Source organism: Histomonas meleagridis (genome assembly GCF_020186115.1).
Source record: "Histomonas meleagridis strain 2922-C6/04-10x chromosome Unknown contig_9, whole genome shotgun sequence".
Taxonomy (NCBI): Eukaryota; Parabasalia; order Tritrichomonadida; family Dientamoebidae; genus Histomonas; species Histomonas meleagridis.
In genome coordinates this window covers 229,468-246,091 of record NW_027150923.1, presented here as the reverse complement: position 1 = coordinate 246,091, position 16,624 = coordinate 229,468, and the positions used below count along the sequence as shown (strand labels likewise).

The window sequence follows — 16,624 nt, the reverse complement described above, 5'->3', positions numbered from 1 at the left end:
ATAAATTATTTCCAAAAATCCAGTTTCTTTTAGCAAAGGGAAAAAGACATTTATATCTCTGGATCTTTGTCCAACGAACAGAAAATGATCCAAAATAATCAAAATTTTTCTTTTTATTTCTAAATCATCACAATCTTCAAAGAATCCAACTAACGAAGGAATTATTATTTCTCCAAGTTGAATTTTTTGATATTCAAATGCTACATTTAACATTGAATAAACGCACTTTAAAGCATTAAATCTAACATGAAAACATCCATCTTGAAGGACATTTATAATTGTATTAATTGAAGTCTCATCATTATATGGCGAAATATTTTCTTTTTTTTCAATAATTATCGAAATAAGTTCTAATGCAGATGAAGCATTATTAACATTACTTGATCTTGATAAAGCTAAAAGTATATTATGATCAAAACCTATTTGTGATGCATTATATTTTACCATTTTTCTTGCTATGTATAATGACTCCTGTATTATATAATATGTTTTACTAAAATTAACTAAGATTTCTTCAATGATATTTTGGAAAAATTGCTTAAAAAGATAATCAAGTACATGTTTTTCTTTACTGCCATGATAATGAATAATGTTACCAATAGCGCGTAAAAATTCATATATTAACTTTTCGCTAAATGATTTACAATTATTAATAAAATAATCAATGACCCATCGATAAAATATTTCGTATTGTTCAAGCTCAAGTTCATACTCAGTAAAACTTCGAATAAGAAAAGATATGCTTTTAACAAGATGTTCGTTTTCATTTTGGAGAAAACCTTCAAAGTATTCGATTGTAAAGAGATTAATTAATTTATCTCGAGATTCCTTAGATATAAAACAAATGTTTGCAAGAAGATTAAAATAATCATGCAAAATAGAATCGGGAATAGAACCCTTTTGCATAATAAGAAGTTCGACAAGACCATTTGTGATGAGGTCATTAGTTATTTCATAGCGTTCTTCAAAGCGAGCAGATCGGAAAAAAAAATTAAGAGACCATATAACATCCTCAAAAAGAGATTCTGTAGTTCTGTTTTCTATGATTTCATAGAATATTTTACCAATTTCATGCTGAACAAAAAAAGAATATGTTTGATCGCTTGGGGAAAAGTGATTGAAAAAAGGTTGTATTATATCTACTATAATTTTAGAAACATTGTCAAAGTCTTGATTTTGATAGCTTTCTAAAAGATTTTGGAAAGCAGGATAACAATCTCGGGGAATTTCTTTTGGATTTAAATTTTCTTTTTCATCTACAGATAATTCATTTGCACTACCTTCTTTGTCAAATCTAGAATAAGTTCTTTTTTCCTTTTTATCAGAAAATTTATAGCCAATCATGAATTCGAAGAAGTACGCCTATATTGAATAGTTTATTAAAAAATGAATTTGTTCTCAAACCATTCTCAATTTTTTCAATCTAATTGAAACGATTATATGGTTTATTTTGATCCACCCATTTGTTTACTTCACATTATTACTCAAATCCATTAATTTACTAAAAATTTATATTAAAAAATCAATAAAATCATTTTTATCATAAACAAAATAAAAACATTATATTAAATCCAATTTTTATTCATTCAGATTAGGTCCTAAATTACACACAATCCAATTGTGTTTTCTTACCTCTGATAAAGGCATTCTTTTTTCAGGATCATGCTGTAGCAAACAACTAATTAAATCTCTTGCCTCGTTCGATATGCCATCAGGAAACTTAAGGTCCACTGCTTTAATCCTTTGACAAGTATCGCGTTGTTTGGGAGCTTCAAATGGTGGAGAACCAACGAGTATTTCATATAATAACACTCCGATGCTCCAAATGTCGACACTTTCATCATGTTCATGACCTTCGATCATTTCAGGCGAAAGATAATCAAGTGTACCGCAAAGTGTAGTACGACGATTTGTTGGCGCATGAACAGACCAACCAAAGTCTGCAAGTTTTAATGACCCGTTGGAACTAATTAAAATATTCTCAGGTTTAATATCTCGATGAATAACATGCTTGGAATGACAATATGAAACAGCATCAACAATTTGCATTATGTATTTAGCTGATGTTGGTTCATCAAAATGTCCTTTTTCTCGAAGGAGTTTAAAAAGTTCCCCTTCAGAAGCATATTCAAGAATAATATATACACGCGTTTGATCATAAAAATATCCATAAAGTCGAAGAATATGTGGATGACATAGATGTGATTGAATCTCTATTTCACGGCGAAGTTGATGTTCAACACCAGCTTGTTGAATTTGTGACTTATAAAGAACTTTAAGTGCTACTATATAGTGCGTTCGCTTTTCACGAGCAAGATAAACTCGTCCAAATTTACCAGTACCAAGTGGTCTACCAATTTCAAAATCATCTAATGTCCATCTCTTTGTAGAAACTGATTGGGAGTATGCTTGCTTATTCTGAGTTGCTGGTTGATTGATTATATTTCGATTTTCTCGACTTGAAATTAATTCTCTTTTCATTTGTATTTGAAATTATAAACGTAATTTTTAATATTCAGAAATTTATTTTGGGGTGGCTCAAAAATAATTACCAGAATGAGCAAAAATAACTTTTGCTTTGATTATCCTTTCGAAAATATTCCAACTCAATCAAAACAAGAAGATACTCAAGCTGATAATAATCGTCAAATCGATGAGAAAATTGCAAAATTTGTTCTTCCAATACTTGTTGATGCAGCGGCAGAATATAATAAATTTGGGGAAGAGTTTCAAGAAGAATATTCCATTCCAGCGTCTTATCGAATTAAGCAAATTGAAAAGTTTTTGGAAAATGCAAAATAATTATATTTCAATTTACCTGATAAATCATCCAAAAACCACTACTGGTACAACTGTTTATCCAATGGAGATTTTTGGTCCAAAGAAAACCTAAGTCAAATATATCATGTGAAATTAATTTATAACAGTTCTAAATTTTATAATGATTTTCTAATAAACTCATTCTACGATATATATAAATTTTAAAACATTTTGTTAGTTTTGTTTAGACTTGGGAAATGTTGAGGAATTTTAATTTTTGGCACATTGAAATTGGGGAATTTTTCAATATGTTGAAAAAATGACAGAAAAAATTGGAAATTGACAACTTCTTAAGTCTGGTTTTTTTGAAGACGAATTTATTATGTTTTGAAATTAGATATTGAATTTTTTTCTTTCTATGAATAAATCAACATGTATCAGATTTTTAACAAATCCAAATGTTTAATCAATGAATATTTTGTTTTTGACTTTTGCATTTAGGAAGTGCACTAATTGAAAACCAAAAAAACGCAAAACTTTTTTAATTAAACATCATCGTTTGGTGACAGTTTCCTAAACGTTCAACTGAACAATGGAAAACTGGGTGAAAAGCATATATAATGTATATTCTCTTTTAGAACAAAAAGGAGGGACTAAAGCTCATGCTTGCTGGATAGAATTTTATACAAAGCAAGCAAATTTAGTTATGGTAAACCCTCGTAATCAACTTCCAATTGATCAATTTTTCTATGAATTTAATTATACGCCAACTCCAATGAGAGATGTACGAAAAGTTATAAATGAATCCAAAACACCAGAAGAACTCGATGAAAACCTAGCTAATTTATTTCATTTTCGAGATGTTCCATTAATTCATTTATTTGTACTTTCAAAGTTTTCTGTTGAATCCAATCAAGCTGATAAAAAATCCCCCAATTCCGAGTTTTTACCACAATTTATTCTTCGAGGATTTATTTCTTTATCATGGCAATTAAAAACGTTTGTAACCTCAGAACTTAATCATGAAATTAATCCAAAATTTCCACAGCAATGTTGGGAACTTATTCATTTTCCATTAGTATATCTCTTAAGTGAAAATCCGACATATTTTACATATACCATTCAAATCATTGATACATTTCTTCAAGCGTATTATCCACATGAACGGATTATACAATTACCCAAAGATAATCCATTACGATCATCATTTTTCACCATAATTTCCACAATAATTCCATATTTTTGCAACGAAATTCAACAAGGCACATCAAAGTTATTGAATTTTATATTAAGTTCTTTTAATTCCTTACTTGACTATTTAGATTCAGATATATTAAATGAACAAATTGGTAATATTAAAGGGTTCTTTAATGTTGTTACAACAGTTATTAATTCATTAGATCATAAAACATATTTAAGTATCGCTAAAATATTTGTCGGATTTTTTCAAAAGATAATTGAACACATTCCAACTAAATCACAAATGTTTGCATTTGAAGGTATTATTTTATTCCAACACATATTAAAATATTTAGATTTCCATTCGATTTATTTATATATTTCATCAATCGCATGTTATTTATCTAAAAACGTTGATCCGACTTCTTATTCTAATGATGAACATTATAAAACTATTAAAGAATTTAATTATGAAGAATGGATTATCTATGTTAATCCCAATAATACATTTAAATGTTATATAATTCAATTACATTACTTGTTTGAAAATGCAGAAAATTCAGTTTTAACACTTTTAGAGATATTTTTATCTGTTTTAGATAATTATAAAGAAAATGAACAAATATATATTTCATATGTTTTATTTTTATCTTTATATGAAATTATTTCTGATTCGATATTACAATTTTTACAAGTTTTTTCAAAAACAAATGTATTTAAGATATGTTTTCCTATAAACTTATCTGAAAACAAATATTTAAATTTCCAAAACATTTTCTTGAATTTTTTATATAAAATTTCATCAGATAATAATAAAAACTTAAGTAATATAATATATTATATATCACAAAACATTAAAGAAAAAGAATTTCCACGCTTATTACATTTCTTACCATTATTTAAGGCATATTTGACAAATAATTATCAATATGATTTTGTCCGAATATTTATTCGATCACAATTAATCGAAGATTTACAAATTACATTTTTTAATTCTGATGATTTAAATTTAACAGATCAAATTGTATCATTAATACATTTGATTTGTTTATCAAATCCTATTGAGTTCTTTTCATGTTATACATTTTTATCATTTTTTAGAAATGTTCTTGTAATAGAACGTTATCAAAAGTCATTATCACAATGTATTAAATTAGGTTTATCTATTCCTGTAATGGAACGATCTGAAAATGGTACTAAAGCTATTAAAGAAGTAATTGATTTAATTATTGGCGTCTTTCATCAATCAGAATTTGATCAAACTACACATAACTTATCATTAATTTTAATTGGTTATTTACGTGATTTAATTTTGTCGATTGATCAAGAAGTATTTAATGAAAAGATTGAAATTCTTGATTTGATTTCTCGAATTCCTGGAATAATTCAAACGACTGAATCATTTTCTATTTCACTCGAATTCTTTATTAGTTTATTTAATCGATATCCATTATTTATACATAAGACTAATAATGATTTAATTAATATATATCGTAATTTAGAATTAAAAATCGATAAAATTGAAATAACAGAAAAAATCATTCATTTATTATTTTGTTTAATTTTAAATATTATAACTATAAATAAAGATGAATTTAATATTTATAAAATTAATAATAGAGGCGCATTAAAATTATTATTATTAATTGGTCAAAATTTTAAATTCGAAAATGAAATTTTAACATTTTTAAAAAATATTTGCGAAGTTTCTATTATTAATATTTATGAATGTTTCCAATGTGATATCATTGGATTTTTATTAGATAAAATGAATTCCGAAATATATTTCATTCAAGCATTATCATTATTTAGATTAATTGGTTCATATTTCTTTAGTTCTTTAGCTTTATATCAAACTTTTAAAGCTTTAAACATTGATGAAAATAAAAAATTAGGTTTAAAACATCAACATTTATTAGGAGCATTTTTATCGATTGCTAGTGATTATAAACCTTATCCAAGTTCTTCATTTTTTATTTTCGATGGTAATAAAACAGGAATTTTAACAGAGAATATTGATTCGAATTATTTTTTGTTTCCTTTTTCTGTTATGTTTACATTTTTCCTACGAAAATTAAACAATGAAATTATGACGTTTTTTACAATATATGAAAATCAAATTAATTATATTAATTTTAATGTAAACAAAAATGGATTTATATTAAATATATTTAATGATAATCAAAATTTTAATTTTTTAATTAAAACAAATTTAAAAGTTAAACAATGGTATACAATAATAATAATATTTAATCAAAATAATTTCCAAGTACAATTAAATAATAATTTATTTGAACCAATTTCATTACCGAAAATAATTTTTAATAATAAAATGAAAGTATCTATAGGTTATTCATTAATTACTGACTCCAATAACTTTTTTGGTGAAATTGGTCCAATATTTTTTATTAAGTCAAATGTAATAACAAAAATTAATAAGAAATATCAAAAGTTTAGTTTGTTTAAAATACCAAAACAATGTGTTTTCTTAAAGTATATGCCATGGATGGTTGATATCTATTCTAATGAAATTAATGATGTAAAAGAAGAAGGAGATAAATGTCAATTTAATGGATGTTCAGTCCCATTATGTTCAACAGTTTATAATGTTATACAATTCGATGGAATTTTTCAATATATTTTACCATTATTTTTATTAGTTAATTATTTAGATGTCAATGTAAATCAACAAGCAGATCAATTGTTTCATCAAATATTATTAATCTTTCGATATATATTAACATTATCTGATCATCATCAAAACTTATTTGAAGAAATTGGAGGATTTATGTTATTATCAGGGATATTTTCTAACTTAGATGTTAAATGTTTTTCGAACATAGTATTAATTGATTTATTTGTTATATATAAAGCATTAAATAATCATAAGTTAAAAGAAGAAATGTTAAAATTCATTTGGTTAAATTTTTCTTTATGGTATAAAATGTCATATGAATTTCAATTAAAACTTTATCATATAATATCAGAAGAAATTTTATTAGAACCTAATTTCCAATATACTGATAGTATTTCGATTTTATTGGGATCATTATTATATCAATTTCAAATATCTTATAATGAAATTCATGATTATCCAATTTTTAAGTTTTCTTTTAATAATTCATCAAAAATTCAAAAACAAAATTATCATATAGAAATTACTAATGAACAAAAGACTCAAATTACGGATTTACAATGGAAATTATTAGAGAAATGTATAAATATTGCAGCTAAACCATCAATATTTTTATCAATATTAATGATAGCTTCATATCATAACTCAATTAATATACGAATTTTATCATTAAATTTAATTTTACATTTTTTAAAATTACAAAATCAAATTTTAATTGACGCATTATTAATTACTGATGTATATTTAAATTTCATTAATATGATAAATGATGATGATGAAATTGTTTTATTAGTAATCGAATGTATATTTTTAATTGGTAAATTAGAAAAAGAAGGAAAATTTTATTCGAAAGAAATGAATTTTGATGAAGCGATATTATATATAACGAAAACAATTAAGAAAAGTACTGATAAATTATTAGAACAAATCTTTTTATATTTATATGATGAAACTAATTTAGATAATGAATTCATAGTTAAAGAACAACCATTTGTACATCCCGAATTTTTACCATTATTATTCCAAGTAAGTCAATATTATCAAAACAAAGAAATGAATTTAAATATTTTAAAGACTAAAATCGAATATAGTTTTTCTGCTTATATTCAATCATCGCTAAAATTTTTTCAAAAAGATATTTGGTGTTATTTATTATTTTTATTTGCTTGTAATTGTCATAAGCCATCTAAAAGTTTCATACAAAACTTATCACAATTCTTTATAAATGTTTTATATCAATTATTTATAATAGATGAATATCAATTAGATAAATTTATTACATTTATTGACTCAATACAATTATTTGATATATGTAATATATCACAATTAAAATCTTCGTTTTTCGAAATGTTATTATCTAAATCGAATTCAGAACATTTAGATGATGAACATTTAATTAAGTTTTTAATACCTGCAATTACACATATATTTTATGGTCCTTTTATACAAAAAGAAAATTTACCGAATTTTAATGATTATCCGAATAACATTACAATCGAAAAATATTTTGATTATGTTGAAGATAAAAGTAATGATATATCATCAATCTCAAGATTACCGATTGAATTTAAAGGTACTTATGTTAAAGAGAATTGGCCTGATGCATCATTAGCAATTCATATTAATTATTCTTTATTAACATTAATTCAAAATAATCATATATCAATAGAACTATTTCCAACATTAGAATTTAATATATTTTCATTATTTATATATTTGAATTCATTAACATCGAAATCATTTAATTCAAATAGTAATTTACAACATAAACAATGTTATGAAGAGTTTTTAGATTGTTTATCAAGGAAAATATCAAATGGATTAGAATTACCGAATGAATTAAATCAAAAAATCGAATTTGATTTAATGTTTTCTGTTAAAATATATCATGGATTATTTGTTGATAAAATATCAAATTTAATAACTAAATATAATAAATTCATGAAAAATAATAATATATCAATGGAAAATTTAATTAATTCAAATGATAACTTCGTTTTATTTATTGAAGCACAATCTAAAAATGAATTACATTTATATTTACATAATATTAAATTGGCTGTTTCTTTCTTTAGAGAAGTATTTAATAATGGTGGTCCTTGGTCTAAAACAACATTGTTAAAAAAATGGAAATCAATTCCTAAACTTGATTTAATTGGACGGAATTTATTCATGAAAATTAATCGTAATTTTGATGATCATAAAAACGCTTCACGACTTAGAGACTCAATAAAAGTTATTGATAATAATGAAGAAGAAAATGAGCCGATTATACCTTATAAAAGAGTATTAGATCAAAGTTTTAATAATACACATACATTAGTAGTTGAAAAGAAGAAAGTTTCCGCATCTTTTAAAGTGATTTTAATACAATTAACAAAACAATTTTCTGGTAATATTTATATATCTGATAATACTATAGTATTTAATGGTAAGAAAATCGCAGATGATAATTTTGGTAATTCGATAATTAATCAAAAAGATATCACTTATAAATATTTCGAAATTGCATATAAAAATATCGAAATTATTTTACATCGTCAATATCTTCATTCTGATATTGGTTGTGAAATATTTACTAATATTGGTAATTCTTATTTATTCACATTCGAAACGACTGAAAATAGAAATAAGTTCCTTCATAATGCTAAAAAAATGTTCGATAAACCTGATTATAATAATTCAAGTTTATTCGAACCAATTCAAAAGGCTTTAAATGGTTTCGTACAAACAATTCCTTCAATTGATTTATTTGCGAAATCAAATATTACAAAACTTTGGCAAAATCATTTGATTACAAATTTCCAATATTTGTTTTATTTGAATTTATTATCAGGAAGAAGTTTTCATAACCTTTCTCAATATCCTGTTTACCCTTGGATAATTAAGGATTATGATAGTGAAACTATTGACTTAAATGACCCTTCAATTTATAGGGATTTATCGAAACCAATCGGCGCATTAAATCAAAGAAGATTGGAGACGTTAAGAAATTTGATGGGGGAAATAACGGATCCCACTCAAAAGTGTCTGTATCGTACTCACTATTCAAGCGCGGCGGTTGTCGTCGGTTATTTAATTAGACTTGAACCTTTTTCATCTTTACATATTAAACTTCAAGATGGAAAATATGACTTCCCTGAAAGATTGTTCCGTTCAATATCAGGCGCTTGGAAAAATATAGTAAGCACTAGTATGGATTTTAGAGAATTAACTCCTGAATTTTTCTGTAACCCGTACTTTTTGGTTAATAGAAATGGATTTGATTTGGGTAAGTTAAATGGTGATGTTGTCGATGATGTAATTCTTCCAAATTGGGCTAAAACACCTTATGAATTTATTGAGATTCATCGGCAAGCACTTGAAAGTGAATACGTATCACAAAATCTGCCCAAATGGATCGATCTGATCTTTGGTTACCATCAATATTCACCAGAATGTGATAATGTTTTTCATTTATTTACATATTCAGATCGAATTGCTGAATTCAAAACAGATGAAACAATGGATACTCTTATAAATCAACATGTAGCAAACTTTGGTAAAATGCCTACTCGTTTATTTAATAATGCTCATCCAATGAGATTATCTTTAAAGCCAACTTCATTCTCTATAATACAACCTCAACTTGATGATAGTATAATCTTCATGAAAAATGGATATATTTTAACATCAAAAATGGTATTAATAAATCTTTTAAAAGATCAATCAAGCCAAGAAATAAAAGATCAAAAAAATGGTACATTTGATATATCATATCCATTCTTTTTCCATGTTCCTTTAAGAGGTACGCACGTCAAAATCTTGAACCTTAAAACCGATTTTGAAACCACTTTATTTTCATACAAAAAGTCAATCATAAACTGCATAACGGTCGCCGGTGACCGTTATCTTGTTACAGGAGGTTCTGATTGTGCTGTTTGTATTTATAATTTAAAGACCCTATCAATAGTTGGCTCTTTTGCATTACATTTGTTGCCGATCGTGGCTATTGAAAGTAATCTTACATTAGATATAATTGTTTCAATTGATGAAGGTCATGATGTATTCTTTACATCTTTAAGAAGAAGAAGGTTCATTTATAAGTTCACTTTGGAAAATATGAAGAATGCTATTCATATGATCAGAATTTTCCCATCTGGAATTATTGCAATTTCATGTTATTTCCCAGGTGATTCAAATACAACGGTTTTGCTCTACGATCTTTGCGCTACACTTATTGGGTCAGTTCAAATATCAGGTATTGTTGAAGTAATGTTAGGATTAACAACGTCTGATTGTAAAGACTTTATCATATTTTCTACCTCAAACAAAACAATTTATGTGTATGAATGTAGTACACTTAAAATGGTTAAGAAGGTTTCTGATTCTATTTTTTCAAATTTGATTTGTACAATAGGACAAGAAAGAAAAGTAATTGCTGTTGGAAGTAAGCAAAAGGCTATTCTTGTTTATGATTTTTAAGCGATTTGTATGTATTAATAAATATATTTCTATTTATTTTTGTATCATAAAAAATCAATTGGCCAAATAATGTCTATCGTCCATATTTTAGTCAAATAAATAACAGTTACTGTGAATTCTATAACTAAATGAAGCTTTCGAATTTATATATTTTAGGTTCTTTCTCTATTTTTGCAGCAATCGCATTTAAATCATATGCTATTAATGATGGGGATCTTTATGATACATGTATTTACTTAATTACAGATAAATTATATACATTAATTAGTTTTAATGCACTTCTAGCTCTTGAACTTTTGCTTTCAGAAATATGGATAAAAATATTTATAGGAGAAATGAATCAAGTAGAAAAGCCTAAAATTATGGAAAAAGTTTTAAATGTAATTACAGAAATGGTCTTTTCATTTTTCATGGTTAGTGCCTCTCTTGATCTTGAAAAGATTTCTCTTGTACCTTTACCATTCTTTCTTAAGTATATAACATTTTGTTTTGAAGAAAGAATATCAACATTTTCTTTGGGCACCACAATTACCAATGCCAATACACATAAACGAATTATTACAGCCCAAATTATACACGCCGCTGGTTCATTTTATTTACTCCTTATATATTTACGAAAATTCATATCAACACATGATTCAATTATTTTACAACTTACGATGCACTTAATTTCTTGTTTTATTAGTAGCACATCCGACATTGTCCAGCATTTAATTTTTGTCTGGGACCATGAAAATTTTGGAAATTCGCAACTTGCATATCGATTAACATTAACAAATGGCCTCATCACAGATTTCATACGATTCATATTCCAAATTATCTTTTTAATCTACCAATACACGCAAGTAAACTTCCCATTATACATCTTACGTAGTGTCTATGAATCAGTTCGTTCGATATATGAAAAGATCCAAAAATTCGTAAAATTCTTTAAGTTGATTTCTATACTAAAAACAGCGTTACCGAATGCGACTGAAGAGGATTTAATGCGCGAACAAATTTGTATCATATGCCGAAATCAAATGACCGACGAAGACACAAAGCGACTTCCGTGCGGACACTGCTTCCATCTCGACTGCTTGGAGAGATGGATCGGACAGCAAGTTAAGTGCCCCGTCTGCCAATACGACTTAGCGCAAATACTTGACGGCAGTGAGCCGAATGCAAATGAGCAATTTGTAGAAGAAAACAATAACAATAACAATGCACAAGCAGAAGAAAATGAAAACGAAAAAGAAAATAATTCGGAAACAAATGAAAATGAAATTAAACAAAATAATGAAAATGAAATTAAACAAAATAATGAAAATGAAATTAATCAAAATAATGAAAATGAAATTAATCAAAATAATGAAAATGAAAATGTTAATAATGCGATGACAGATGAAAACGAAAGTGAAAATGTTGGAAAAGACGAAAATTTGGAAAAAGGTATTAATAAGGAAACAGAAGAAAACGGAAATGAAAATATTGCTGAAGTTGAACAAATTGAAAAGGAAAATGAAAATTTAACAGACGAAGAGCGGTGGGATGAATTGCATCGAATCATTGACGAGATGGAGGAATGCGAGCGAGAAATAAATATTATTACGAAAGAATTGGAAAGACGTGGGAATAAGTCAAGTATTTTATAAATATTTCTTATGTAAAATGTAAATTTTGCAGTAAATATTTTTTTTTTTTTAATATTTTATGCTCTGTAAAATTAATTATTATGTCCTTTTTTGCTAAGTGTTGAATTGCAAGTGATAAGAACATCAATACGAGAACCTGTTAAAGCAGATGTTTCAAAGAACTGTGCGTCTGCTGAAGCTTTTGCATTGCCGAATTCTTCCAAGATCAGAAAAAGTGACTATAACGGCTTTCTAAAGTTCGCTTTTTCTTTCATTTCCTGAAATATTTCTTAAATAACTTTTTTTAAACAAAGTGTACCTATGGAGTATTACCAAAAAGTTGAGCGTGTGATGACAAAGGCTTCTGCAAAGTTTATACTGCAAAAAAAAATTCATCAGATGAAACATTTATTCTCAAAAAATACTCAACTAGGGTACTCAAAGAGAAAGAAATTGAAAAATATAAAAAAATATTCAGCAATATGAAAGAAATTTCTCATCCTAATATTATCAAATATTTTGAATTATACCAAAATCCCACAAAAATTTATTTTGTTATCGAGTATGCAGATGGAGGTAATTTAAGAAGTAAGATAACAACAGCTAAGAATTCAGAAACTCCAATTCCAGAAGAAAAAATTATGCATTACTTCACTCAAATTTTGTCTGCAATTCAATGTGTTCATCATAAAAATATTATCCACGTGACTTAAAACCAGAAAACATTTTTCTTACAAAATCAGACAATGTTAAATTCGGCGATTTTGAAGATATCAAATTTTTTGAAACTCTTCATTCACAAAGCACTACACCAGGAACCCCAACTTATATGTCGCCTGAACTCAATAGGTTTCAATCATATGATTATAAAACAGACATTTGGTCATTAGGATGTATTCTTATGAGTTATGTGCACTTAAGCCGCCATTTGAAGCACTCGGAAGATCACAACTTCAAAAATTAATAGCAAAAGGAAAATATGATCCAATACCAGAACAATACAGTGATGGAATTCGAAATCTTATTTCGAAAATGCTTCAAGTTAATCCAAAACGTCGTCCAACGATTGACAAAATCCTTTCGATGCCAATTATGGAAATTATCAATTTAAATATTATTATTTTTGGTTTAGCATCTACAGATAAATTAACAATTCTTCATAGTTTTTTAAGAATAAATCCTAATGATATTTCATTTGAAAGTCATAAAATTCGACAACATAAAATTGATATTAAAATTATTGTTTCAGATGCATCACCGAAATTTCATATTTTAACGAAAAGATATTATTCTAAATATGATGAGCGATTATTTTATATTTAGTTGAAGATGAAGAAACATTTCATTCAGTTGAATTCTTTAAACAAAATTTACTTGGAACATTTTCAGGATATTTATGTATTTGTGGAAACAAAAAGAATTTAAATGAAAGGAAAGTAACAAAAGAAGAAGCAATGGACTTTGCGAAACAAAATGGTGCAGAATATTTTGAAATAAGTACGACATCAGGTGAAGGCATTAAAGAAGTATTTAATAGTATTCTGCAATATAAATTGAAACGTTATATATATAATGAAAATAAAAACAATAATGAAAATGTTAATAATTCTAATGAAAATAATAATGTTAATGAAAATGTTAATAATAATAATTTTAATAATAATAATGTTAATGAAAGTAATAATAATTCTAATGAAAATAATGGTAATAATGAAAATGTTAATAATAATGTTAATGAAAATGTTAATAATAATAATGAAAATGTTAATAATAATGTTAATGAAAATGTTAATAATAATAATGAAAATGTTAATAATAATGTTAATGAAAATGTTAATAATAATAATGAAAATGTTAATAATAATAATGAAAATGTTAATAATAATAATGAAAATGTTAATAATAATAATGAAAATGTTAATAATAATAATGAAAATGTTAATAATAATAATGAAAATGTTAATAATAATAATGAAAATAATAATAATAATAATTTCAAAACAATTTAAAGAAATAACAATTTTGATCACAATTTATATTTTTAAAGTTAAATTATATAATAAAAATTAATATTATTTTATATTATTGATTTTTGTATTTAATAAAATCCTCTAATCTCTAACTTACTTTTGCATCTCTTCATATAATTGATGCAATCCTATTTTTATCACAAGAATTGATTCAACAATTCAAAGAGATTAGAAAAGCTAAAAAAAATTAATTTATTTCATCTATTTATTAATTACATATTATTTAGTATTCAAATTATCTATAGATATTACTTTATATTTCTTTACAACTTTTCTTTTTTCATTTCCTTTTAAATATTCGCTATACATTGCCAAAAACACATCATTTGTTTCGCCCAAATTTATTGGAATCGAAATTTCGTCTTCGAACAAATTTCCTTCTTCGACCACGAAAGTTTGCTCACATATAACTTCATCACATTCCAACGATTTCAACAACACCAACAAATCGTTTGGCGACAAATAACAAAACTTTTCTTTAATATCCTCAAAAGAACAAAAAACGTTTTCTTGAATAAACTCAAAAATATTTTTCCTAAAATTTTCGACTTTTTCTTCATCGATGAAACCATCGAATTGCATCCAAGCGTGAACAGACACCAATTCGACTTTACCGAATATTGGCTTACATAACATATTCGGTGGCAAAAAACGCGAATATCTTTGTTCCAAATTCGATGTTGGAACTTTACAAATTATTTTTTTATTTTGTAATTCAACAATTTCATTCATAACGTTATTTATCTCATTAATATTTATAAGATAATCATAACCAAATGAATTAATAATTCTCGAAAACTCTAATCCATTTGGACCTCCGACATTTATTAAATTTAATAGAAATCGTTGAATGAAGTTATCATTTTGAGGAAAATCAATTTCATATTTCCCAAATGAATATTGTACTAATGGATCATTATCATATAAATAAATATAATTTTCGTTGTTATAATTACAATTATTAACATTTGTTAATCGCGGAAATTGATTTCTGTTTTTCTTAAAGGAAAAATTGTTTATATATTTCTTAGTAATTAATTTCTGTTGTGTAAATGTTTCGATGTTTTTGTTCTTTATAGTTTCAAGTCCATCCCAATGAATACTTTGTAATGAATCAACTTCATCACATGAGTTAATGAATTGCGGATGCGGCGCTGTCTTAAATTGATCCAATACATTTAAATCACTTTTCGGGAAATTTATTCGTTGATTATACTTAGGACTTATTCCTAATGAATTAAGTATCATTAAACACGCGGAAATATCATTGTCATTAAATTGCGTAAGTTGTCGTAACTTAAGTTCATGTTGCGTTGTCGATGATAATACACATTTAACAAATTCTAATGTTACTGATATAGTAATTGGAATATCGAAAACTCGTTGCGAGTAACGAAATAATGATAAAAATTCCGTTTGCGTAACTTCAATAAGTTCTTCAGGCGAATATTGCGGATATTCAACTTCTTCATCTTTTTGTTCGGAAATTTCTTCTTCTTCTTCGGTGTCGTTAAATACAGTTTCAGATAATTGTTCATCTTCACTATAATATTCGCTTTCCGTTTGTTCAAATTCATTACGAGGCGATGCTATGGATTCGCGTGGTGGAAATGAATGCGTAAAAACTTCGTTGAGGTCTTCCATACTATAACTTACGTTTTCATTTGATTTAGTTCGCGACATTTCCATTATTTTCCCTAAATGTTTATTCGATTCTTCTGCAAAATGCATTGAGTTCGAATGTTTCATTTGATTTATTTCTTCTTCTTCTTCTTCAAATTTTTCTTCTTCTTCTTTCATTATAACAAGTCCTTTTCGTTGTTCATGTAAAAATGGATATTTCATTTCCTCTATTAAAAGAGCGGTCTCAAATTCAATTAATTCTCGAAATATTTTGCTTTCTTTTAATGACGCAAATAAATTGGTGAATTTGTGACATGTCG

General features: G+C 25.9%; 2 protein-coding genes across 2 annotated transcripts; one reads left to right on the top strand and one right to left on the bottom strand.

Moving 5' to 3' along the window:
- Window positions 1-1,578: 1,578 nt before the first annotated feature.
- On the bottom strand, window positions 1,579-2,481 carry GO595_009295 (Aurora kinase A; the record flags this gene model as incomplete). The annotated part of the gene is made up of 1 exon (XM_067922965.1): window positions 1,579-2,481. The coding sequence occupies one exon, from the start codon at window positions 2,479-2,481 to the stop codon at window positions 1,579-1,581; it is 903 nt and encodes a 300-aa protein (XP_067770297.1).
- Window positions 2,482-12,060: 9,579 nt separating this feature from the next.
- GO595_009294 (uncharacterized protein) lies at window positions 12,061-12,672 on the top strand (the record flags this gene model as incomplete). The annotated part of the gene is made up of 1 exon (XM_067922964.1): window positions 12,061-12,672. The coding sequence occupies one exon, from the start codon at window positions 12,061-12,063 to the stop codon at window positions 12,670-12,672; it is 612 nt and encodes a 203-aa protein (XP_067770296.1).
- Window positions 12,673-16,624: the final 3,952 nt, after the last annotated feature.